Source organism: Haliotis rufescens, unplaced genomic scaffold (assembly GCF_023055435.1).
Source record: "Haliotis rufescens isolate VD_foot unplaced genomic scaffold, xgHalRufe1.0.p SCAF_12, whole genome shotgun sequence".
NCBI lineage: Eukaryota > Metazoa > Mollusca > Gastropoda > Lepetellida > Haliotidae > Haliotis > Haliotis rufescens.
The window spans coordinates 37,261,591-37,288,569 of NW_025963802.1; the positions used below are offsets into that span (position 1 = coordinate 37,261,591).

The 26,979-nt window shown below is 40.2% G+C and overlaps 1 protein-coding gene across 1 annotated transcript; it reads left to right on the plus strand.

Moving 5' to 3' along the window:
- Window positions 1-651: 651 nt before the first annotated feature.
- On the plus strand, window positions 652-25,092 carry LOC124136567. The gene is made up of 4 exons (XM_046502518.2): window positions 652-760; window positions 14,555-14,771; window positions 17,132-21,842; window positions 24,404-25,092. Exons 2-4 carry the CDS (start codon window positions 14,579-14,581, stop codon window positions 24,471-24,473), a joined length of 4,974 nt encoding a protein of 1,657 aa, XP_046358474.2. The 5' UTR covers window positions 652-760; window positions 14,555-14,578; the 3' UTR covers window positions 24,474-25,092.
- Window positions 25,093-26,979: the final 1,887 nt, after the last annotated feature.

Consider the following 26,979-nt stretch of genomic DNA (forward strand, 5'->3'; position numbering starts at 1 on the left):
GGATCGGATAGTCTAACTTCGTGATTTGCTTTATTGACTTCATCGTACCTCGACGGTGTTTGACGTTGCAAATATATCAATCTCTTGTTTGTCTGGTACAAAATGCGAGGAATGACGGATTATCCGATCTTTTGCGACACTGATTCACGAGGGACAGATAATTCGCAATTCCGAGTTGCGTTTTTTTGTATTACCCTTACACATGTAGTTTTTTCTTCAGAGAAAAATAGAATAAATGGGACAACATCTATAGGATATCCGAGGCGATATCTGAACTTGATAAATAAACCTATTTTGTACATAAACTTTGTTTGTTTGTGTACACGTTTGGAATGTATAGATAACAGATTTACTTTTGAAACAAGAAACTTAGTATGAAAATCATATAAAAGAAAAACATCTTAGATCAATGAATTAATCGAAATTATCTCATCGCTGGAATGTATTATATAGTACATTGTTGGCGGGCTATATTTCAGTATGGGAGTGGCTCTAAAACGAACACACACAATAAACAGTTATCCCAACTACCAATTTAGTGACACTTTTCAATAAATATGCGAATATCTGTACTCGAGTCGAACCCAAGTCCTGAACGAAGACGCCCCCGAAACGACGGGGGAGGTAACTCGCCCCACAAAACAAATGAATATTACGAGTCGCGCGAAAGAGAAAAAGCGAGTGACAGGAGAATGTATATTCGTCGCTGACGCGGTGGATGCTTGATCAATCTACAATCAAGCCTCTTCTACATGTAGCTGTGAGTACTACTTTTCAAAGAAACCTATTATGTACTGACAGAATTGATATTCCTTTCAAGAATTGATCGCCAATCTATTAGTTTCTCTCGCCGAATTTCTCGTCGGGAACAAAATGGCTACTCTTTCCCGCATGAGGGATGGGTGATGGGGTGATCGGTGAATACCAGATTGGCCATTCAGTGACTCCATTTATGGAATAACTTGACTTGCACTACGACATGTTAGTTTCACCACTGTGACGCTGTGCGTTACCAGGAATATTGTTTGGGACAACTTTTTCAATGAGGATATAATTTGACAGATCGATCGGTCTCCCACTCAACATGCTCGAGTCCACGGCTACACGTGGAGATGTCTGGGACGCAGGAACACGATTAGGGCCTGTATTAGTACTTTTCTTAACAGCCGACAAAGGGGTATCGTAAGACATGTCGTCATATTAAATGTGTGAATTATTGTAGATCTATATAATAAATGAACAAACTCATTCCTTAGTATAATATATTAACCAGAAGATAAAACTAAATTTATTAATTTGGAAGTCCATTTGCCACATAAAAAAACCTGTTTACTATATCTGTGCAAAGACCAAAAACAACATAAGAAAGTTTATGCCCCGATAACATTGTGAAAATGAAATTGCTATCAAGACATTTTCCGGCAAAATTGTCGATTAAGAATTTGTTAAATGTCTGGCGCCATAAATTAGTTAAAACTATAATGTTGTCGTTTGATTATTATTTTGAAATTAATTAAATAACATAGCTATGTGATAAATCGCAAAGAACAATAAAGAACAAAGCGTGGTATATTTCATGATAAAACATTGTTCTATCATGACGTCATTTCTGGAGATGTGAACATGGGTGTGTAACTTGTGATGTAAATTGGACGACATTGTTATTGAGAGGGATGTGTATCGTGAGTTGTTCCCAATAGATGTAGCTGGACAAAGTAGATATACGCAATAGCGGAATCATCGCATCCAAAAGTGGGAGAGATATGACAATCTGTACTGAGGATTGTGGGAATGTGCTGGAAATACTCACCTGTGCATAAAATGGACTTGTCCGACATTGCTGAAGTCGGTTTCTATTGAGGGACTCATTATTGTTAAAAAATTTGAAGCTCGTACATTTCATCATCATCCTTAAAGAGGCTGTACATAATATTGATATCTCTTATAAGAAATAAATGTCTCCTGGTCGTTTATATAATAAAACACTGCAGGGAGATTAACAACGACCAGGAGTTGTTTATTTCTTAAGTAAATGAACAAAATCATATTCTTGCAGTCTGTGGTTTATTGCCTACATACACATATCAATAGTTCTTTAGCAACCCATGCTTACCGTAAAAGGCGACTTTGCTAGTCGTAAGAGGCGACTAATGGGATCAGGTGGTCTGACTCACTGACTTGGTTGATGCATGTCATCGTACCCCAATTGCGTGGATCGAGGCTCGTGATGTCAATCACTGGATTGTCTGGTCCAGACTTCATTGTAGTAAATCATGAATTTTAAAGTTATTATATTTGGACGAAAATCATCCTAAGAAATCGCCAATAATCATGCCCGTATTAATAGCATATTTTTATTTCTCTGACACCAAAACGTTTTTCTTATGGGTCATTTCATGCTAGCACTAAATGTATTTTTGCTGTGCCATGGCAGACATTTCCACTGGCATGTCGTTGTGAATTGAATACTGATATTTATACGCTGAAAAATGTTATTTTTGTTTGTAACTTTTAACGAATATGCAAGTAACAGAACACGCAAATATATATGTGAAGTTGAAATAATTCGAAAAGATCACTTAACTGTGTTATTGCCGGCTATCCATATTTTTAATATGTTTTCGACTGCGTTCAACGATATTTTGGATTTACAGCAGCCTATGATGTCTCTGTAACAGCAACAGAGAAAGTAAGGTTATGAAAAATATCTCATGTAATTGTAGGTTAAATAGAGAATCTCAACCAAGTGCCTTTTGATATCAAATAAATCAACCCGAGTTGATAAAAGTGGAAAGACTCCGAGGCTTGCTCAATGAGTGATTTCGGTAATTCGTTGCAAATTAGGTGTGGCGGAGTCGGAGTGTGAGAATGTTGGATTAACGGATCAACGGATCTAAATAGCACTGATATAATCGGTTTCCATCATTAGTGTCGGGATAAAGCCGATTGTTGGATTAACGAGTGTCTGATTAACAAGACTTGACTGCATGCATCTATTCTCTGACAACTGAGGTTCGTTTCAAAGCGTTGATAGCGGTAATCTGATAGTGGTTGCGCTAAATAACGGTGAGTCGATGCACGATTTCTCAGAAATTAATGTAAACAAAATTGATTGAAATATTGAATAAACTTAATAAAATTAATTAAATATATTACAATCATACATCCAGATAGGTATTGAACATGTTTTTATTACCAAATAGTGAAATAACATGATTAAATTGTGTAATTCAGTTTAGATGTTTTGACTTTTACTTTCAGTGTTATGTGCTCAGCTGGTTTTGTCATTGCCTTAGGGGAAAAACATCATGTCAGCAGACCTGTCAACCCCTCATCATGACAATGTGGGAGATTTGACTTCAAAATGGGGGAGATTTACCTCCAAAGGGGGAGATTTTTAAGATAGTGAAGATAAGATAATTTCCAACTTTTATTTTTAATAATGTTACAAAGAAAACCAAATATTTTGAAACAATAAATAATCAATAAGTTTCTTATACGTACAGCTTGCTTAATTTCCGTTTGCATTTTCCTCCTCCAAAAATAAACCCAGCACAATCTATCCATATAACTGTCGTTCAAAGATCATCTCAGCTAAACGCAAACAGATATTGAAATTTCACAATCGGTAGCTTGACCAGTTGACGACGTGTTCAATCCGCGATGTTGGTTACAAAATTCGCCAAAGAAATATCAAATGCAATTATCCTGACGCAACATCATCGCCCTTAATTTCAATAAGATACACTGGGTTTTTTCTGTCTGCGGTAGTCTGTTGACAGTCCCATTACTTCGCTTCTTAAATTTCCTAGAAATGTTCACGTTATTCCATTCCAAGAAATGTATGCCATATTTGGAAGTACTATTACGTTTTACTACAATTTATGAATGAAATGAGTCTCGTTGTCGTTGTTGACCTTTCTGACCTTGACGTGTATTAATCTCATTGGTTGACTAGTACTGTTGTATGCAAATTAGATTGCAGATCTGGGACGCAAGCAAACTATTAGCCAATCAAATCGTGTAAAATAATCACATGATACGTTCTCGCGAAATTTGATAAAGTTCTGTTTTGATATTTTCTGTGCACACAAGTCACGATGTCAGTCAAAAGGAAATTTATAAGTTTCACTTTAAACTTTGGCTTTGAAATCCTAGCTGTGAGGAAGCCTGATCGTGTAACTCATTGTTATTTCGACTACCGAATCAACCAATCACGCATAGTGTTGTTTCTGAAGACGGCGCTTGCAGGACATATTTTGTTTTCATTTCCAAGAGTTCAATGATGTAACTTTGAGGTATGTTGATGTTTTAACAAAGTTTCTGACAAATCTGACAACCAATAAAGTCATGTATAACTGGACCGGCCATATGTATCTACGTTCTTAAATTATGGAAGAATAAACACGCTAAGAACATGAAGACAACAGTTCATTTCATGAAGTGATGAATACTTGGCTGATTTTTCATTTCAAGTTCAACCCTTCAGGCACCTGTTAGGACTATCCGAGTTTTCTTAACAGTTTACATTGTTCAATCGTTCACCATATGAATTTAATTACCAGTTGATTACTGGACAAAGGCCAATCTGGGTCCCCCTGCGGGTGGCTGTGATAAGGGTCGCTAATCCGGGAGCCTACCGGACGGATCGGGACGCAAACTTCCCGTTCATTGTTTTTACTCACGGGACAATGGAGGCAATTTTTTTAAATAATGAAGAATTCTGTTTTGCGGGAGAAATAGTCCATCTTGCGGGAGACTGGGAGATTTCATCAAATTGCGGGAGTCTCCCGCAAAATGCGGGAGGGTTGACAGGTCTGTGTCAGTGTTTGCTTAGGTTGAAACATATCAGTGATATTTTTTGTGAAGCAAACAAGCAATACGTCGTGACAATCATGCCGCTTATATTAATGTTTTGGTTGACAGTACCATAAAGGGCCTTGGAAAACTGATACAAGTAATGCTACTGCATGGCTTGCATCTATATATTCCTTTTTGCAAATGTCACTTTGATAAATAACAGACCAGTTCAAATAAAAAAACACTCTTTTACATAAAGAATTTGTACATATTCGATTCTAGCGACCACAAATTCAATTCATGAAGGGATAAGGTTTGATTCACGGAATTACGCGAGTGAATCGTAACAGCCCTACTCATTACCTCCATCATTTAAAATAAATCGACCAGGAAGCTTAAAGGTCCTACTTTGGCTACCTATCTTGCTGCGATCAACTCAGTCACTCGATCAACAGTTGCTGAACTTTGAGGCTGCTCGACCACTTCATTGCTTACGGAAGAGACACTTCATTCCACTTTCCATGACAGCCACAACGGAAGTTTCCCGTACTATTATCTCATTTTGGCTTCGTGCGACCATCCTATGGGCCTACACTTCAGCTGGATTGCCTCTGCTTGTCATGTCCCATCTTCCCGAGGCAAGTGAGTTAACTGACTATAAAAGACCAGTTTCCACCCTTGACGAACTAGGCTGGTATTATGGAGTTATATTTTGGCTGGACTAACGAGTCTATGCATAGTCCAATCAAAATCGCGCATCGAAATCGAAATCCGGTTCGTAAAGTGTCATGCAGATTTCGGTCGACTGCAGGATTTGCAAAGCATGTGCACCGCTAACTCGTTGTCAGCAGATATTTTCTAAATCTTTTCATGCTTTTAATCAAGGTGCTCACGTGATTTGATGCACTTCGCAATGTAAGACTCGTTTTATCACAATATAGATCTTGACTATCAATCAGATCGTCTTGACTGGGCGCCACCGTTTTGTTTGAAGCAAATGCAAGTGATACGAGAGGTTGAATCTGATTGGTCAATAGGAGAGGCATAGAAAGGACATAACTCGTAATAGCCACTGGTGGCGCTATGATCGAGCCCAGGAATTCCAGCCTAGTTCGGCAAGGGTGGAAACTGGACTTTTAAAGTCAGTTAACTCTCTTGCCTCGGGAAGATGGTCATGTCCAATCCTCATGAGACCCGAGCAGTCGCTTCTACCATGGGCCCACATAGCAACTGCTCTCTCTTATAGGCTGCTACTGGAAGTCTGATACGGTCTTCGCTTCCCTTCCCATTACCTCCGTGACGTCTCTGTTACTGACGTCCAGGGTCTTCACCAATTTGGCCGCTTGGTCCTGGCACAGCAGCTGACGACTGCATATCAGTGCAGAAATAAATGTGTGTACCTGCTCCGGTTTTCGTACTTTTCGTATATACTGAAAAAAGTCCTGGAACTTTACATCCTGAGTTTATTATGTTTTGTGAATTGGGTTCTTAGACTGAGTACCAGAGCTCCAGATAAGCTTTTGGTGTTGTGGGTATTTTACCCATGCATTTTAGAATCATTGGGTATCAGTAATTCTATCTGGGTATTCAAATTTCTGTTACCCACTAGTTTTTACACATGTGGGTATTTAAGTTAAATATTTAAAAACACAATTCATCTAGTCCCTGCAAACTGGTGTCGTGTGGGTTCGAGAGCTTTATAGGACTCAAAATTATTACGATACTTCGGAGTTCCACAAGAAAGTGTGATGGCAAATGATCATAATGTAACTGTCATTTGGAGTTTGGCAAGGTTGACGGAATGTCCGTTTATAATTTCAAAATAAGTTGCAGATTTGCTAATCGAATATGCAGGGTTACTTCACAATATTTTGATGATATGCACAAGTTTTATTTTTGTAGCGAATCTGTAATGTTCGTTGCGTATTTGATACGCTTGGATTTTATTTGAATGCGTATTTCTCCATTTTTGATGCGTATTTTACGCAGATACGCAGCTTATCTGGAGCTCTGGAGTACCCAATTGGAGGTTGGATTATCTTGTCTATAAAAACTTCGGTCTTCAACATCGAAGTTGCTCCAAGGTGTGGCCGTTTCGACAGTGTCCCGAACTCTTAACCCGTTTACCTATGCTTTATGCAAGTAGGGCCTTGTATTGATTCAAAGATACTCTCGTGTATATTGTCGATCGTTCCTCTTCTCATCTTAGCATGCTTCAATTCCTTGAGTGGTTTTGATAGGTTTGTTGAAGCATGAAAAGAGATTCCGAGCAAGCGCATTAAATTGTCCATTTGAGATAGTGATGTGTCTTCTCTTTTAGAATCGATTGGCTGGAGACCCCTTTTGGATCGATAATAAGTCATACGCAGTATTGATTATTTGTTACAGCTACGTGGTCGTTCATGTAACCATGGTAACGATGTCATACCCGACGCATGTTCTACCTGAAATCATGCTTCTATGTCTGACCTCTGTATAGGGATCATATCACCTGTTATGGTGTATTTTTCTCGCTCACAAGTTATTTTCGTCAAGGCAGTGTTATAGAGTTTTTATTTCATTATTTATTCCGCCAGCTTACTCGTGTATGTCTCACGGGTGTCACTACAGGCAAGGGTATCTGCACCCCACTATCAAACCATGGGATAAATGCCTAGTGCGAGATAGGATAAGAGAAAAAAAAATTTAGTTTTACAAAAAATCGTTTTATTTATCCTGTTTCACACAGACATATGCCCTCCCAACGTCATCACAGCGTTTCTAGCCTGTTAGCACTGCGAAAGAAAATTATGTGGCAGAGGCATTCACATGATCTTATCGTGTAGGCTGCTATGCACAGGGTTATAGTGTGCAACCCATTTGTTTGGGTGGTAACCATGGTGATGCTTGGATGTGTTTGGGTGAAATGTTTTTTTTGAAACTGGAAACTTTTGTTCAAGCTCGTTTCCACAGGATCAAAAGAAGAAGGAAGAAATGCATAGTGTGAGATAGGATAAGTACTGTAAATCGTGAAATTAATGCGTCTCCAAAAGAATGCGACCACTGGACCCTAGCCAAAAATGCGATATAAATGCGACACGCCCTCCTCTCAAGCATCAGTGGATTTCTATCTAAAGATGTCCTCAGTCAGGTTTAGAATCCTCACCTTAATCCAACCTTACATGAATCTAATCACACATCAAATAGCACCGCTTATTAGCGCTGAGTAAAGTACTTCCGCAAAAACAATACATGCACGCTGGCTCATGTAGGCCTTTGACGCAGTCGCAAAGAACAAAGGGTGGCGTCTGTCTGGACTTGCAGGTGTGATCAGTGATGACATAAGTGAGTAGAACTCTTGTCTTGATCCCAGCAGTGACAATTCACAGGGCGTAATTAGTGTTTGAATGACATAGTTTATATACTTGTTACAAGTGCTGCTCAATAAACAGTGGTGTGGAATACATCAGCGTATGTCTAAGTTGGTATTTTTGCTATCCAAAATGTCTTATTGTTGATATAAATGTGATGTTTAAAAATGCGAGCAAAGACCACACGCATTTTTCGCATTTAATTCACGCTCGCGTTCATTTTAAGATTTACAGTATTATAAATTTACTGTTTAGTGTAAAATTTACAATCTACTACAAGGCTTCTCCCGATCTATGTAAGGAGGCGATGGGTTTCATGTTTAATGCGACAATGGGAGCCTATTTCCTGTAATTAAGTAACCAGTGAACTCTTTCAATTTACGAAGCTTGGCTTTGTTGAACTTTCAATGAGTTTATTCAACAATCTCCGATACTTGCCTTCTCCAACACTTGGTAAGAGCTGTACAAGCTAAGGGAATTGATTTAATCTTCACCATTTAGGTATCACGTTTCCAACATATCAGAGACATCTCATGTTAGGAATTGTAATTTCATTATTAGTCATATTATTGACAACTTTGTAGATTATTTCAATACAACCATGCAATGGATTTGCAATTACGTGTTTCCTAAAACAGCTTAAAAATAACTGTTAACATAATACTGGCATATACAATGTGTACTAGCAGCTTTGTGACGGTCCAGTCTGCCTCGCTTCCAGCTTTCTACAGTCGGGTTATTGATTTTTGTCCACTGTGTTAGCTAGACAATCTAGCCGTACTGTGAGACGTACTACACCGTGCATGATGGCTCAGGGTACGTAGGCTCACAAACAGGGTGCATCACACCATATACCCCTCGAGATCGGATGTCAAAACACAGTCGGTGCTACGATTGAGCCACAAGATTCAAGCCAATTTCTGGATAGTCAGTTAACTGCCATGCCTCGGGATAATGGTTTGCCCTGTGTGCGTCGTCTGTTGTAAACATCTTCTAAAAATGAACCTGAAACTTAACATGCTTCTCCCTGGCAATGACATCCCAATTTGGCAAAGAGGTTTGAATCCCAGTTTCAGTATGGCGCCATTTTTGGCCATTGCTCAGCCCATGATCTGTAATCGGATGTCCTGGGACCTTTGTTTAGCGGTAGCAAGAACTATGATCTGATTTCTAACAAGATTGCTCCTTACTTCAGGGACCGCCTCCGTAGTCTTGTGGTAGAGTGTCCGCCCGGAGAGCGGAAGGTCCGGAGTTCGATCCCTGGCCGCGTCATACCAAAAGACGTTAAAAGATGGTACTTGTTGTTACCCTGTCTGGCGCTCGGCATTTAGGGGCTAAAACAAGGACTGGTCGGCTCGGAGTTGGTATACTGTGTCTGAGTGGGGTATTCATGTTAAACGGCGGCATGGTATCTCAGTGAGCTAGCACTATAAATCGGCATTAGTCCGGACTAGTACAAGCAGCCACACACATAAACGTACATGCACGTCGCTAAATAAGTGCAATAATCTTGGACGCGACGTTAAACCCCATTTCACCTTTCACCTCCTTACTTCAGCAATAGAAATGTTAAACTTGTAAGTCTTACTTACTTGATGTTGTCTATCAAGGCTCCATGTTTCAACTTTTAAACGGTTTCAGATAATTTTTGTTTTATTATGTATGATGTGAACCATGAAAAAGATATTGGAACAGTGTGAACAGCTTTAACTGTATAAGGTGGTCCTATTTCGAGGAAATGAAATTATGAACCGTGAACTGTACAAATACTAATAGTAGACACACAAACACTGAAGGAATATTCCACAGATTAACTTCACCGCAGTAAAAGTTTGGAAAAAAAACAGTGCCTATTAACATTATATTTCCAAAAAGAAATTTTCACTGCTGTTCGACTGTCTTAATGAGGGCTTAGATCTTTGACTCATAATTCACTGTTTGGCTGAAAGCGTGTCCTAAATATCTGCCTGCCCGCCTGCCTGTGGCTGGTTACTTTTCTATCGGACTGCTTGAAATTTTAAGACTACTTTCGTATTCAGTTTTATTATAACTCCTCACAGATTCTCTTGTAATTGTTTGCATTATTTTCCGTCCGTACGTCCCACCTGTTTGTTGCCGCGATATCTCAAGAACTAATCGCCGGATTGTCTTCATATTTGGAACTATGGTGTATATACAGACTCCGCAGACACCAGTTGGTTTTGGTGACCTTGACCCCATTTTCAAGGTCACAGCAGGCAAATCTGCTTTTGGAGTTGTAAAACGGTGTTGCCGCGATATCTCAAGAACTAATCGCCGGATTGTCTTCATATTTGGAACTATGGTCTATATACAAACTCCGCAGACACCAGTTGGTTTTGGTGACCTTGACCCCATTTTCAAGGTCACAGCAGGCAAATCTGCTTTTGGAGTTGGAAAATGGTGTTGCTGCGATATCTCAAGAACTAATCGCTGGATTGTCTTCATATTTGGAACTATGGTGTATATACAGACACCGCAGACACCAGTCGGCTTTGGTGACCTTGACCCCATTTTCAAGGTCACAGCAGGCAAATCTGCTTTTGGAGTTGGAAAACGGTGTTGCCGCGATATCTCAAGAACTAATCGCTGGATTGTCTTCATATTTGGAACTATGGTGTATATACAGACACCGCAGACACCAGTCGGCTTTGGTGACCTTGACCCCATTTTCAAGGTCACAGCAGGCAAATCTGCTTTTGAAGTTGGAAAACGGTGTTGCTGCAATATCTCAAGAACTAATCGCTGGATTGTCTTCATATTTGGTACTATGGTGTATATACAGGCGGGGGACATTTCTTCACTTTGTGACAAATACTTGTTGCAACTGCATCATGACCCGATTTTGTAAATCTTTATTATGTCTGAATGTGTGCAGGTAACTTTAAAGATAGGCAGGCAACACTTAATTAAAATGATTTCAAACACTGGCTGAAAGTGGGAATGCTATGATGTTATGAATATGCAAACCAGGCATTAACAAGGAATGCAGTTATCAGCTGGTGATAGACATGTATAATTCTTGTCACAGACGGCCCATGAAGATCCGGGATAGAATAGGTCTTCAGCAACCCATCCTTGCCGTAAATGGCGACTGTGCTTGTCGTAAGAGGCGAATAACGGGATCGGGTGGTCAGTCTCGCTGACTTAGTTAATGCATGTCATTGTATCCCAATTGCGTAGGTCAATGCTCATGATGTCAGTCCAGACTCAATTGTTTACAGACCGTCATGTAGCTGGAATATTGCTGAACCCAATTTCTTTTAGCAAGTGTATTGTCTTGTATTGATTCCGAAAAAAGGTATTTGGTATCGTTTCGTCGCATGAAAACTCACAAAACTCAGTGTATCATTTCACTCCTGATTAATAAGTAGGAATAGGGTGGATGTGATGGGACATGTTTTTTAACTTACTTTCATTATTTTCTGAAGGGGCAGTTGGGTAGCCAAGTGGTTAAAGCGTTCGCTCGTCACGCCGAAGACCCGTGTTCGATTCCCCACATGGGTACAATGTGTGAAGCCCATTTCTGGTGTTCCCCGCTGTGATATATTGCTGGAATATTGCTAAAAGCGGTATAAAATCAAACTCACTCACTCACTCATTATTTTCTGAAGGTCCAATCCCATTTTTTATAAATTTGTCATTATAATACTTATATTATCAATTTGTCACTGCCTGTTTTTTTATATAAAATTTGTAAATAGTTAATGAAAAGTGTAACATGCATTTATAAAGATGTAACATGTCATGACATATAATTATTTATAAGCATAAATAATGAAAAATGGTAAGTCATACCTGTTATATGTATATGAATGTATTTAGGTTACAGATTTGTAATAGTTACTGAAATAGGTCCTGTTCTATCATATAGCAGCCTGCAACTGTTCCGTGTGATCAGCTGTTTGATACTGACGGAAACACACTGTTACCCCAACTTCCCTCCAGGCAACCCTTCAAGGCAGTAACTTCCGGTCAGTAGTCAAGATGGAGGCTGCATCCTGGGGATGCTTATCTGTCACGAGACCCTTCCCAGTGAGTGTAGAAGGGAGGTGAAAGTCAAGTTGGAAGGTCCTATTGGGATGAGGTGCTTTCCATCCTAAAACTCAAAGGTTAACCCAGAAATTGGTATTTGCAGAAATAAATTGTGAAATGTAAATATGACCATGCGAGAAAGTTCAGAATGTTGTTTCTGTCGAATGTCTGAGACAGCCCTGGTTGGTTGTTTTGTTGTTTAACGCCGCACTCAGCAATATTCCAGCTATAAGACGTTGGTCTGTAAATAATCGAGTCTGGACCAGACAATCCAGTGATTGATATCATGAACATTGATCCACGCAATTGGGATCGATGACATGCTTCAACCAAGTCAGCGAGTCTGACCTCCTGATCCCGTTAGTCGCCTTTTACGACAAGCATTCCGCCTTCCTGCTCTCTGGAACCCAGAATAGTGTAGCAGTAGTGTAGTAGAAACTAACATGTTTATTCCACTGGTCCTTATAATGATAACATAGCAAAACCCTTAAAAATGGCAAATTTCTACTAGTCCTTATGATACCTTAACTATTGGGCAGTTTTGCAAGGACAACAGGACTACTGTAAATTTGTTAGCTGGTGTTGGAAGCTGGAAGGAAGTTGAAGGTATGGAAACTGCACTTGGAAAGTAGATAAGACACAATCGCCCTCTTGTTGCCAGCCTTCTAGAAACTGTCCCATCCCAGACTTCTCCCACAATCAAGCCTGTCCCTGTAAACAAGGGGCAGGTCCTCCTAACTGGTGTACAAAGCCCCTCTGAAAAGATCCATCCAATTCAGTCACGGCATATTGATATTATTTACTTGTGTTTCAATACTTTGATGCCATTTCTACTATTTCTACAAACATATTTACTCTAAAACTGCTTGCACATAAATAACACTGTCCCCCTTTAGAAGATAGTTCGAATGCAGTAAATCTTTCTTTAAGTGTAAAACCTTGAGGAGAAAGTTTACAAGTAAAAAAAATAGATACTTGCTACCTGCATAAGGAGCAAGACCATTTGTGACTATCACATCAAGGGGGCAGTAGTGGCCCGATGGTCTAAGGCGCCGCGATTCGCTGGGCAGAGTTGCGTCCCTCGGGCACTCCAGAAACCTATGATTGTGGGTTCGAATCCCGGTTTGTCCCGATTATGTTTCTAGGTTTGTCAGCACCATACCGGTGCTCGTGGGTTTCACCGAAGTGGTAAACGTCTGAGACCTGCATCACTTCGGCCTTTCCTCCCACATTAAGCTGACGCTCCGCGATATGACTGGAATACTGTTAAAAGTGGCATTAAATGATTAAACTCAACTCACTCAATTAAGAAGTGAATTTCACATTGTGATGGTTTACTGGAGTATAAACGCTTTAAATCTTGTAAATTTTGTGAATTCTGAAACTCTGTAGACAAAATATGTTAAAAAGATTTGGAAAGACAAGTATGGGCTTGTGGACTCAGTACAGACTGTAAATTAAGATTTTCACTCACTCACTCACTCACTATCCCGGGTAGTAAATTTGGACTCGTCCCAGCCCTATTCCTAATACTTGGCATACTGCATGTTTACTCCTGAAGCCTGACACGTCAATTAATCATGCTGTCCAACATCTCCTGAATAGTGCTGTAGGCCTGTCACCTGGTCAACGTTTCACCTCAGCGAAGTGCTGTATGGAGAAATAGGTCAAACAGCTAGACAGGTACCTGTCCGTTCGCCTCCTAGCTGCTGCAAGTGAGGAGTGCAAGTGCTCAAACCGGTCTAGGAAAGAGCTTGACACCCTCGTTGTGCCCGACTTACAGAAGCATGTTTTGTGTTACAGTTTGGAATTGTTTAAAAATATTTTTATAATGATACATATGTTCACATATTATCATCCATTTGTGAGACAAAGAAAAAGTTTCTTGAAAAGTTTGTTTCTTTTTGACTATTGCTCATGTCATATTACCCTTGTGACTTTCTCAAACCAACACGAAAAATGCATGGCACTATGCAGTGACCTGGCTGTACGACTCTTCAAAAATTGGTATGGGAAAAGATTTCCACCCATTTTCAGCAGGAACTTCTTGAGGTGTCCGTTTTCTCATCAAAACACAATCTTTACTGTAGAAACAAACACGTACATGTCAGGCTCTCTGACGGAAGTGCTTATCTAATGAGTACTTGAATTTCAAGATCGTCACCCAGCAAGGAAATGAGCTGCGTTCGAGTGTACAGGGTTAGCTTCTTGGAAATGAGCTGTACTACTCGAAATAAAAGTACTCTCATTTTAAGAAACGGTATTGTGAAGAGAATGATCCAGGTCATAAGTGGCATCATCTCGTCTGACATCTACCACGACTCACCATGGTCACTAACTTATTGTTTCAGATGTGACAAGCAAGCAAGGCAATCATGTCTGGACGAGAAGACTGCCCCATAACTCTTTCTGACTCGGATGATGATGGTGCCGATGTCGTCACCGACTCCATCACCATCACTCGCCATGGTCGGTCTCCTTTTTCGAGCAAGCGTTCTTCCACCGTTGCTGCCATCTTGATATCTCCAGGTTCCTCAGTAGTGTATCCAGCTCAACATGGCACCAATGGTGAGTGGCCAGGGATGTGTCGAGGATTCAGAACTAAGTATCCTTGTCAGGCAACTTAAGAAAAGTTAATTATTTTGTTAATTGGATATATTTGAAGGTTTTACCTTAGACTGACCATCACTACAATAGTACTGAATTTTTAAAACTAATCAGTGTTGATCGTCTTAGAGATATAATATCATGCATAGCTCAGGACACAATGATCTTTCATGTCAAGGGTCAGTGTCATCATCAAGGTTATAGCCTGAAAGAAAGTTTTGCTGCCTAACTCAAGCTTTTCTGGAGGTTAATGAAACCTATTGGTAAATGACTTCCTTAGGGCAGGTCGATATCAGAAAAGGTTTGACTAAATTGTAGAATGTTGACCGTCACTGTCAGTAGAGCAGTGTTAGAAATTGGCACTAGTCCTATAGTCCTTGCCAAACTGCTCAATAGTTAGGTATCCTAAGGACTAGTAGAAATTTGCCTATTTCATGGTTCGGTTTATGTTATCATTATAAGGATTAGTGGGCTAAAACTGTTAGTTTCTACTGGTGTAGAGACACAGATTGAATCTGTCTATTAATGCATTATTTATTTTGTATGTGTATATACAACTTACTGTTGTACATCTATGTTCAAATTCAGTTGTTGAGTTGAGGATATTAACGACAGAAAGTACAATATTATTCAGTCACTGCCATCAATGTTTATCTTTGCCCATGCGTCTTGCAAATTTCGTTTCCATTTGAAAAGTCATACCGTTTTTGCAAAATTTTCCTTTTTTTTGGTAATCCAATCATTTTCACATCCCCCACTTTCCCCGATTAAAACTTCTGTATGTCATCATTTTTTTCTCTAAATCAGTCACATTCACTTTGACATTTGAGCATCGGTAAGGTGTCGCTTCATTCTCATTAAAATTTAGATCTTAGGCCTCGTTACCACTAAACAAAGGTTGGTGGATTGTGATTTTTTACTGTTTGATACAAATATCGATCACTATCGCACAAATGTTTGCTTTGATAACAGTTACACTTAAGGCTAAGTAGTGAAAATAAGTTGTAAATCTTTTCATCAATTGCGCCATGCTTGATGCTGTCAACTGTAAATCATCAGTGTGGCAGGTATTTGGCCATCCTGTCAATGAGAAATATGGCTTACCGACCACAGATAAGAGCACATGCAAACATCGTGATACGTATTGGATAGTGACAAAGGTATCATGATCCATGTTGGATTGCACAGTTGGTGTATTGTTAACCTTTACCAGGTTTTATGGATAAAAAACAGTGTTAGAAATTGGCACTAGTCCTGTAGTTTTTGCCAAAGTGCCCAATTGTTAAGGTATCATAAGGACTATTAAAATTTGCCATTTTTAAGGGTTTTGCTATATGTTATCATTATAAGGACTAGTGGACTAAAAAAATTAGTTTCTACTGCTGTTAAAAAACACATTCAGACTATCACTATCCCAATCTGGTCAGCGACACTCTGACTTGACAGATGAAAGGTCGTGCTCTAATATGATGTTCTCCTGCGATCTGAGATTGCGAGTCGCTTACATAAAAAATGATAAATATCATTACCTCCTTTTTAAGAACTTGTTTCAAGACCTGCTGCCAAACACACTTTCTGTTTTGATATATTTCTTTATCAGACAGTTGTCAAGTATGCTGTCGATGATATGAGCGACATGCATTTTGTTATTATTACTAAGAACATGCAAGATATACGAAATTTGAAGTTATCCTGCATATTTTAGTGGAAACAATTTGAGATAAATTGATACGATTGAAATATATACTCAAGCATTTGTTCATTTCTTTCTCGCCCGGGGCGGCCGGGTAGCCTAGTGGTTAAAGCGTTCGCTCATCACGCAGAAGACCCGGGTTCGATTCCCGACATGGGTACAATGTGTGAAGCCCATTTCTGGTGTCCCCCGCCGTGATATTGCTGGAATATTGCTAAAAGCGGTGTAAAACTATACTCACTCACTCTTTCTCGCCCTGCACATGCTGCCACTGGTCACTACAAGCAGACGAGTGGATGTTTTTCGAGCCCTTAACTTAAGTGTCATGTTTTTTCCAACTGCACAAAATGTCCAGCTGTAGGTTTTAAAAAACGAAATGTTTCATCAACTTGAAGACATTATCTGAGGATGTCTGATGTCTCTGACCTGTAATGGGATGACCTCAGACCTTTGTTTAGGTGTAGCGGAAGTAAAATCTGATTTTAGTGATAATGCAGTGACCCATTCATATAATTTTTGCTACCATTTTGCCTTTTACACTCCAAATGGAATCTGTTTCAAAACATAATTGTTTTGTGCTATTTTTTATAGTATTCTTTGTGATTCGTGTATTTCTTTACATTCATAGATTCTATGTTGAACCGAAGCAAATCGTCACCCATCACACAAGGTTCTGTAAATCAGGTTTTTTCTCCGCAACGTACAACACATCATCATCCACAAAACGTCCCACAGACACATCAATGTCCAAGTAATGGTTTATCTCCAAGGTTGCTTAATCCGCCTTGTGAAACACAAAAAAGACTTTCAGTGGAAAGCATGCAAAGATTGTACGAGACACAAATACCTTCATCAGATCAGGGCATTCAGAAACGAAACAAATATGCAGCAGGACAGTACACCCAGATGATGAGGCAGACAATGTTGCCTCCTGAAGATGCTGGTGATGGTGTTACTCACAAAGAAACCTCGTCTTCAGCTATTGGTGATGAAGAGCACCACACAAGACTTCTTGTACCACAAACTGTCAATAAAAAGCTTTCTGAGGTTGTGGGATATATTGTGGACCGATCTTACAAGAAGCCTGGTGCAGGTGGTGATGGAGCTGATGAGGCAGGCAGGTTCAGGTTACTGAATACATTGTCTAGGGCCAGTACACCAGATTCAGTGATCATTGAATCAGTTGAAGAACCTGGTGTTGATTCCAGCAAAATTCCAGTAACAGCTCTCCGAGTAGCTGAAACTCTCCAAGGTCAAATCAAAAGCCCTCTTGAGCCTGTGACTCCGGACATTAAGATTTTGGAATCATTTTCTCTCAGGGATTGCCCCAAAACTTCAACTTGTGTTGTGGAAGTGGTATCGGAAAGAGTTGCACCCTTTGAAGCATTTGAAGCTGATACACCTCCCAAACCTGAGCCAAGGAAGGCCATTATATCTCCATCTGTGAAATTGAATCCAAGAGTGAAACCTAATTGTAATACTAATCTATTGAGTGTTCTGTGCCAAAAAGCTTTCTATCAGTGCTGTGTAGGTGAATGTGAACATAGTAGTGTCTGTCCGTCAGAATTTGAGGATCATCTCCACAGCATGCATGCCAAGGCCGAGGGGTTCCTGTGTGTTCATTGTGGAGATATTGCAACTTCGGCTCAGCTGCTCATTAAGCATCTGCATCACCATGCTGACCAGAACTCCAACTTCCACTGCAACTACTCCCACTGTAAGTTTGTTACTGGACATCCGGACAGCTTCACCAGGCATATCTATCACTATCATGAAAAGGAAGGCCCCCATTTGTGTCTGCTCTGTGGGGAGCAGTTTCAGACTGCACTGGACATGCTTATCCATATGAAAGCAAATTTTCTCAATATTGTTAAATGCCCTCACTGCTCAGCCAAGGATGTGACCAAAAGGAATATTGTCAGACACATGAACGAGTTCCATCCTGATAAAGGGAAACTAGTGACTGTCTCCAGGCAAATTGTGTGTCGGGAACGCTTAAGAAACAGTTGGCCAATGTTGCGAAACAACGGCAGGGCTCAGAGTACAAATAGATCAGTTTGTTCGAGTTCAGTTACTCAGGATAACAATAGGTCTGTAGTGGAAGGTGACGAAAGAAGCGAGTCGTTTCAAAAGGTAGACTTGACTGATGGAATGAGTGAGGACGTGTCAATATTTCAGTCCCCTTCTGCTTGTAGGGATGGGTATGTTCCGATTATGTCCGTCAGGGATTCTGAGAGTGGAATTTCTGTTCAGAGGATCAAGACTGAGGTCGATTCGGAAGGACATGATCAACATTGTGATGAAATGCCTGTGTTAGAGGCTTATTCGGAAGGAAATGATCAACTTTGTGATGAAATGCCTGTATTAGATCGGACTAGATGTGCCACAAGTCTGTCTGACCTTGACACTGCGCCAAGAGGTGCAAATTTGTCTTATGTTAAATCAGAGTTAGAGGAAATGGACTGTGATGGTGCTGTAACAGAGGAACATTTAGAGAAAGATGACATAGATTCAGATCATCCTGTTTCAAAAAGGAACAGTCCAGTGGAGAAGGATTCTACAACTTTTAAAAGCAAAATTGAGAGTGGAACTGAAAGGGATGAAACGGTCCAGAAGAGTGAAAGATTTGTGTCACCATCTTCAGCCTCAAAGAAAGACAAATCCCTTCAGAGAGTCAATGCGTGTAGCAAGTGTGACTTCTATACAACATCTGTGGGTCAGATTTACAAGCATATTCGTGAAGTCCACAAGATCGAAGACATGTTCCAGTGCTCGGAGTGCCATGGCTATCTGTGTCAGGATGACGTCATCAGACATCATGTCAAGTATCATCCTGATGCTGATGAGAACTACATCCCTAGCGCCCTCCGCCATGGATTCAACATCAGATACATGAAGAAGTCTGTGTACAAAAGTCCTTCAGTTCAATTTGAGATTGGAGATGATACTTCTACATCCATAGACCCCGTGGAAGATGTGACCAGCAATCTTATGGCAAGATTAAGTGAAGCTAAGGAAGGGGACAAATTGAAACTGACATCATTTGAGTCTCGGATTCTGAATAAGATTATAAACGAAAGAAAAATGACCACATCCATTGTGAGTGGTTGCCAGAAGCCTAGTGTCTCCCTAGTTAGTGTCAGCAAAGAGGTTGGGGCTCCTGTGGTAAAGCCTAAGATCCACCGCTCAAGAAAGAGGCGCCGTCTGACAATGCCAAATAAAGGTAAAAGGAAAAGGCAGCGCTTGGAGACACAAGAAATGTCCCAGGAGGGGACAAAACATGACAGGTGTCAAGAAGAAATGGAAAGTTTTTCTGGGGAAGCAGATATGGTCCAGCAAGAGATGTCGGAGGATGATTATCAACCTGATGATTATACACTTGAAGAGTTTGATGGTGTTCAACAAGGTCCTGAGGATCAAACAGAAAGAAGGTTACCACGGGAAGTAAATGCTGAGTGCCCTCCTTCATGTAATGATGAACAGGCATCACCTGGTAGAACTTCATCTGCAGTGCATGAAGTGTCTCTGAGGATCCCCATATCTCCTGCTCTATTGTCTCCTAAAAAATACCAATCTCCATTGGAACCCTCGCACCAAAGAAACCAATCTCCTCTGAGAGGACCATCCTTGAAATACCAATCTCCAGTGAAAGGACCTTCCCCCATAAAGTACCAATCTCCAGTGAAAGGACCTTCCCCCATAAAGTACCAATCTCCCGTGAAAGGACCTTCCCCCATAAAGTACCAATCTCCAGTGAAAGGACCTTCCCCCATAAAGTACCAATCTCCAGTGAAAGGACCTTCCCCCATAAAGTACCAATCTCCCAAGAAGGAAAATCTCTTTTCCTTTGGAGAAATGAATGTGGAAATGGATCCGTCTCCAACAAGTCACCAGACTCCGAAAAAAGAACAGGCACCTGTTGATGAGAAATCTCCTGTTGGGACTCCATTGCCAATGAAACATCCGTCTCCCATCAAAGTACAAGGAGAGGGCACAGGGCCAAATCTCACCTTCTCTCAAGTGGACTTTGATGATCCTTCGTATGAGTTCCGATGTAAATACTGCACCTACAGAAGAGGTTCTTTAGAGAAGTTTCTCCATCATACCTACTATCACTTTCACTATAGGCCATACGCTTGTGGCTTTTGTGATTTCAAAGCGTTTTCACATAACCGTGTACTGACACACATCAAGTTAGACCATCCAAAGAAAGCCAGCAAACCTGTCGTCAAGAGGGTTGAGAATGAAAAAATGGAGGCAAGGTGTCAAAAGACCGCAATGATTTGTTTCATCCCAAAACATGTTGAGGATGTCAGTTTGAGGCGACGTGTCATGATGAAGAAAGAAAGACAATTACAGAAAAAGAAAATTAAGTTAGAGAACAGGGAGGACAAAGTGAAGACATCAAATTTGCAATCAGATAAACTAGCAAAGACTGTGAAGACGGCAAAGACTGCGAAGACGGCAAAGACTGCAAAGACCAAGTTGAAAACAATCAAAAATAGTTCTGTGAAGTCGACGAACAAAGCTGAAAATGAAGGATCCTACTTGTGTCCATACTGTCGAACAAACAGATCCTTAATGGTATGGACGAAGCTTGTGATAGAGATATGCTACCATATTCATTACAAGCCCCTGAATTGTAGCTACTGTGAGGACCTGCAGTCCGCATCAATGTACTGTGTGCAGAAACACATAGAGAAGGTTCATCCTGGGAAGGAAGTCATAGCCAGGGAGGAAAAAGATCCACATAAAGAAAAAAGACTGAAGTTACTTTTACAGAGGTCGATAGACCTGTCCCAGAAATACAGACAAGAACTGAAGAGAAAAGACCTCAGTGGGAAAGCTAAGAAAGTGAAGAAGAAGCATGCTGGTGTTAAAGGAGCATTGCATCCTGCTGGAGATGGTTGTCAGGGTCAACCTCTGTCAGCTTCTGACGTAACCGTGGGAAACAACTCTTCGAACACCAATCTACAGACAGACGGGAACTCAACAGCTGTTGGCAGCACATCTATAGCTCCATCATCCCAAACTATCAAGACTGGGAAAAACTGTGTAAGCCCTAAAGACGTGGGGTCCAAGAAAGTTCCTTCTTCTGAAGACCTTTGTGACACGAAATCTGATTCTCCCAAGGACCTGCCTGCTTCTCCTGAGGACATGACCGTCAAGAAGTCCCATGAGTTGTTCAAGGAGACGCGGGATGATTATGGAGAAGTGCTATATGAGTGCTTAAAATGTGATTACACCATACGAAACCTGAAGTCAATGTATACCCATTCGTACAAGCATCAACCCAAGATCTTCAAGTGTTATTACTGTGATCTTACTGCCTACCCAAGGTAAGATTTGCCCCTTTTGACAATGATTAATGCAAGGTTAAGATATACTTATGACTGAGTTGTTGTTTCTGGAACCTTTTCTTGAAGCGAGCTTATGGTAGAGTTTAGACAAGGAAAGCCAATGGTGCTGCACCTTCCTGAGGCAAGAGAGTTACTTCTTTGATAGGCATTTAGAAGTTGGAGTACTAAGTTAGGATAAGAATTTATGGATGAACAACTTCTTTGATAACGGTGTTAGAACCTACACCAAAACGTCGCTCTTAATTGTAATAAAGAAGTTGTTCATCTATAAATTCTTATCCTTACTTAGCAAGAGAGTTAGTCCAGTTTCCACTTTTGCCGAACTAGGCTGGAATTATGGAGATATCTTTAAGCTGGACTAATGAGTCTCTGCATAGTCCAATCAAATCGCGTAACGAAATTGACATCCAGTTCACAAACTGCTTTGTAGAATTCGGTATATTGCAGGATTTGATAAGCATATACTTTCCAAATGTTTTCATTTTTTAATCAATTAATCAACATCCTCCATGCCATTGGTGAGCATCTTCCCGAAGCAAGAGAGTAAACTGACTATACAAGTCCAGTTTCCCACCCTTGCTGAAACAGGCTGGTATTATGGAGTTACATTTTGGCTAGACCAAAGAGTCTATGCATAGTCCAATAAAAATTGCACATCGAAATCCGGTTCGTAAACTGTGGTGCAGATTTCGGTCGACTGCAGGATTCGCAAATCATTTGCACCACTAACTCGTTGTCAGCAGATATTTTCTAAATCTTTTCATGTTTTTAATCAAGGTGCTCACGTGATTTGATGCATTTCGCGATGTAAGACCCGTTTTATCACGATATTGAACTTGATTATCGATCAGATCGTCCTGACTGGGCGCCACCATTTTGTGTGAAGCAAACGCAAGTGATACGAGAGGTGGAATCTGTTTGGTCCATAGTAGAGGTTTAGAAAGGACATAACTCGTAATAGCCACTGGTGGCGCTATGATCGAGCCCAGGAATTCCAGCCTAGTTCGGCAAGGGTGGAAACTGGACTTTTAAAGTCAGATAAATCTCTTGCCTCGGCAAGATGTTGGTGAGCAGTGACACATTTGTGCATGGTTACACTGTGGACGTTTGAGCTGCAACAGAAACAGTTGCTCTCAGTCTTTTACAATTGACATTGTCAGCAATGACAACTCTGTTTCAGTAAATCTAAGTTTTATTTTATCACAAAAGTTTATGTAAATTATTATCAATGACAACAGTTTCTTATCGATAATCTTTAATATTTCTTCCCATTGACGATACTTCTGATTATCGATCTTTTTAACCAGCCCTACTGCTTAGACAGTGAAGGACAGGGATTTAGTATAACTAGGGCTAGCATACAATAATATGTAAGGTCGCCCAGTGATTTGTTTAATCATAAACATCTCCAAAATAGTTTGAAAAGAAATGGAAAAAATTTGGTTAAGGCAAGTGAAGTTTAACTATGCACAAGTGTAAGGTCAATTTAGATTTGTACTGGGTCCATCAATTTTTTCAAAATTGTATCTGTTAAATTTAACCTAATTGGCTGTTGATAATGCTACCATCACACCAAAGTTGTTCTATCCCGTTCTACTCCGTTCTAAAACAAATATACTAGAATGGACTGTGATCACAGTAGAACGGGTAGTTTGGCGTAAAATACGATGCTAGTTCGTTCATAAGCAGTCCTCAATACGTCTATCTCGTTCTTATCTCGTTCTTGGCCAGTCTGCAGTCCATTCGTATCGAGTTCGCATCGTGTAAAAGTGCCTGTTCATCCCGACAACGTTTCGAAGCCGTTCGAGCACGTCCATAGCCGTTGTCAATCCGTTCTTAACCAGTTCAACCTCGTTCTACCTCGTTCACAATATGTCCAAGCCAGCTCTAACTAATTCTTAACCTGACCAACTCGTTCGCAGTACGTCTTCATCTCATCCCAAGTGCGTTTGTATTTGCATTCTGGCCTGTCCTGGCCCGACTCCTATGGAGCGCATTGTAGTCAGTCTTCATTCAGGTTCAGAGCTCTGACCTGTACAGCTCTGACCTGTACACATCATGCCTCCAAAGAGAAGTCGACCTGGTCGGTGTGCACACGTACTGAAATTTATGTCCGACTGCACCACGTCGTAACACATCCCTAGTAGGTTCGAAGTACGGCAATTCTGTTGGTTGTACGTCTTTCTCGTTTTACGTACGTTGTCAATCTGACAAATTGCAGAACGAGATGGACAGGATAAAATTTTGAGCAGACTCAAAGTTCTAGAGCATCCTCTCCGTCTGAGCCCGTCCATGAAGTTCGTAAAAAGACTTGCTACTACGTTCATATACAGTTGGAGCCCGTTCAACAACATTTTCACGAATGTATTGAGAAATTAGTTTGGTGTGATGGGGGTATAAGGACATATGTTACGGGTATTTGGGCCTTTACATGATCTTTCCTTTAACATGATTAAGATGTTGGATGGACGATTGTATTTTATGACCATAGTTTATGTTACAGTACGTTGAAATGAAATCTCTTTTCATTCACTTTTCAGGTCTACCATAGTTTGGCATCAGAAACAACATCACTTCCGTTTGAAGCCCAAAGTGATTAATCTTGCTTAGGAACAAAGTCTGGAGATAGAGAACAAGAGGAAGGAAATAGCACTACTCTGTGTTAAAGAGGAATAGCCCTTGTGATCCAAACCTGTTATAATAGCTGAAATGTACAAACTGACACGTGTTCAAATATATGTTGCTGCAACTGTCAAAGGGAACTCGTTTGTCCTGTAGGAGTCAAAGGGGTTGGTTGTACAGTCCACACTCTGGTTCCAATATTCAGTTTAGGTATAGGGATGGTCGGGTAGCCTAGTGGTGAAAGTGTTGGCTTGTCACGCCGAAGACCCGGGTTCGATTCCCCACATGTGTACAATGTGTGAAACGCATTTTCTGGTGTCCCCCGCCGTGATATTGCTGGAATATTGCTAAAAGCTCAGTTTAGGTGTTCATGGTCTGAGGCCAAGAAAAAGGGAAAAAAAGGTCTTTAGGGTATATGTAATATAGGACCAACTGATATGGGTCAGTAGGTAGTGATTTTTGGTGTTTTTTTGTAATGTTTGACAAAGATGGCTTGCTTAGAACTCATGTTAGTTGTGATATTTCTCGGATCTGTAGGTCATAATGGCTACAGCAATGATAACAGGCAGAATTTCAGGTTACAGGCAAACTGTTTAGTGATTTGAATCAAACCTGCTGAATGCCATTTGACCCCAAACTCCCTTTAAATAGTATTTCATCTACTACATCACACTTTGCCAATGGGTAAACAGTTTCATTTCGGCCCTCAACTGTCTTCAAATCTGTGAATAAGCCCTGGGTCAAATTTAATGCCTACCTTGTATTAGGGCCTGATTAGGAAATTATTTCTTTATTCCATTATTTAATTTTTTTCCCATTCCTTTAAATGGTGAAACAAGAAGATACATTGAAATATGTTACAAGGATTGATGCACTGTCTCTCTGATAACAATAAGTTCCTATCGCTAGCTGCAATGATAAGGACCTTTCAAAAGCAAAGAGTCCTCCGACTCTCATTCAAGGATTTACGGTACATGTACCGTATTCGACGTAATAAGCACCCAGGGCGCTCTCAAAATTAGAACTAGGGGGCTCTTATCAGAATGGTATTTTGGTGAAAAAATCAGAGTTGAAAGATCGTAGATTTTGTGGTTTATGCTGACAGCCTGAAATGTTTATATACGACAGATATATTTTTCCAGCATTTAATTGCCCATAATTAAGGGTATATATAACACACGAGTGCATATTATACACAAATAAATAAGTCTTGTGTACATTGATCAATCGGAAGGGGTGCTAATTGAGATTGTTCACTAGCAAATATATTAGCAAATATCGCCGTGGACGCTTATTAGAGCGGGGCGCTTATTACGTCAAGTACGGTAGTTAGTTTTGTGATGCGGTTGAAGGGTATTCTGTTTCCTGGGTTGACAGTGTATGGACTCCCCTCTGTTGCTAGGTCTTCCTTCTCTTGTTGGGTTCTAGTTCATGTTGAGTTCAAATCTTTTGAATATTTAAAAAATATTTAGAGAGTTGCATGTGTGCAATAACCTATGATGTTTGTGAAGTCTTTGTGAAAGTAGTGCACTGTAGAAATTGAATCTGTTTGTTATTCATGAATTGTTTATGGTTATTATAGTCAACAATATTTATTTACCAAAGCATAATCATAATGCACACACAAAGCTTAATAGATTCTATAAATGAATTTTTATATTTACCAAAGTAGTTTCAGTCCATGAGGTTGATGAGAGACTGATGCTGTAATACATGTATGTATCTAAATCTGTGAGCCTCTAACTTTCTGTACATACTGTGTCCTTATCTGTACATAGCGTGTTGTGACCTGTATATTCCGTGTTGTGATCTGTACAGATGTTTTAGGCCATAGGAAACTAATTGCTAGATTATCAAACGGTTTGTTTTTTTCAAAAGTGGGGAGGGAGGCTTTTTATTTTTTATTTTCTATTAAAGTCGTCAAGACTGGACACCTTGGTATGAACAATAGGTGACTGAAATAACGAAGATAATGAATAAACATTGCTTTCAATAGTAGCAGTCTGATGTATCTGTGTCAGACCTATTTCGTTTTCCCAACTTGTACTAGTTTGTTTATGAATTTATGTCCAATTGATATCAACTTGTCAAGTTCTCCACAAGTGAACTTGTTGAAGAGTCATAACTCTGGCCAAGGACAGGTGTGCCAGTCTTTAATAGTTTGCACCAGTTTACGGCTTGTTGTAAAGATGATATGGCTGTTTGACAGCTGATGTTACCATGCTCTATTGCTCTAAACATTTCACTCGGGCAAATAAAACTAATTTGTTGGAGGGGGGGGGTTGTTGTGAGTTGGGCAGGGATGATAATCTAGCAATTAATTTAATGTACCTTATGTTGAATCATGGTAATATCAACCCTGTAGCTGTTTGCACAGCCTCTTAGACACTGGTAACAATGTCATAATAAGTTCATTCAGTCTGTCACCACTACTTTGAAACCCAGGGCCCACTTGCACAAAGCCATCTTAGCGCTAACATTATCGTAAGCCTAT

Excerpts from the sequence above, each read along its gene's own strand:
- LOC124136567 (XM_046502518.2), top strand. The coding sequence starts at position 14,579 with ATGTCTGGACGAGAAGACTGCCCCATAACTCTTTCTGACTCGGATGAT. Across the intron at positions 14,772-17,131 it reads AGCTCAACATGGCACCAATG|ATTCTATGTTGAACCGAAGC; the intron begins GTGAGTGGCCAG and ends TTACATTCATAG. Across the intron at positions 21,843-24,403 it reads GATCTTACTGCCTACCCAAG|GTCTACCATAGTTTGGCATC; the intron begins GTAAGATTTGCC and ends TTCACTTTTCAG.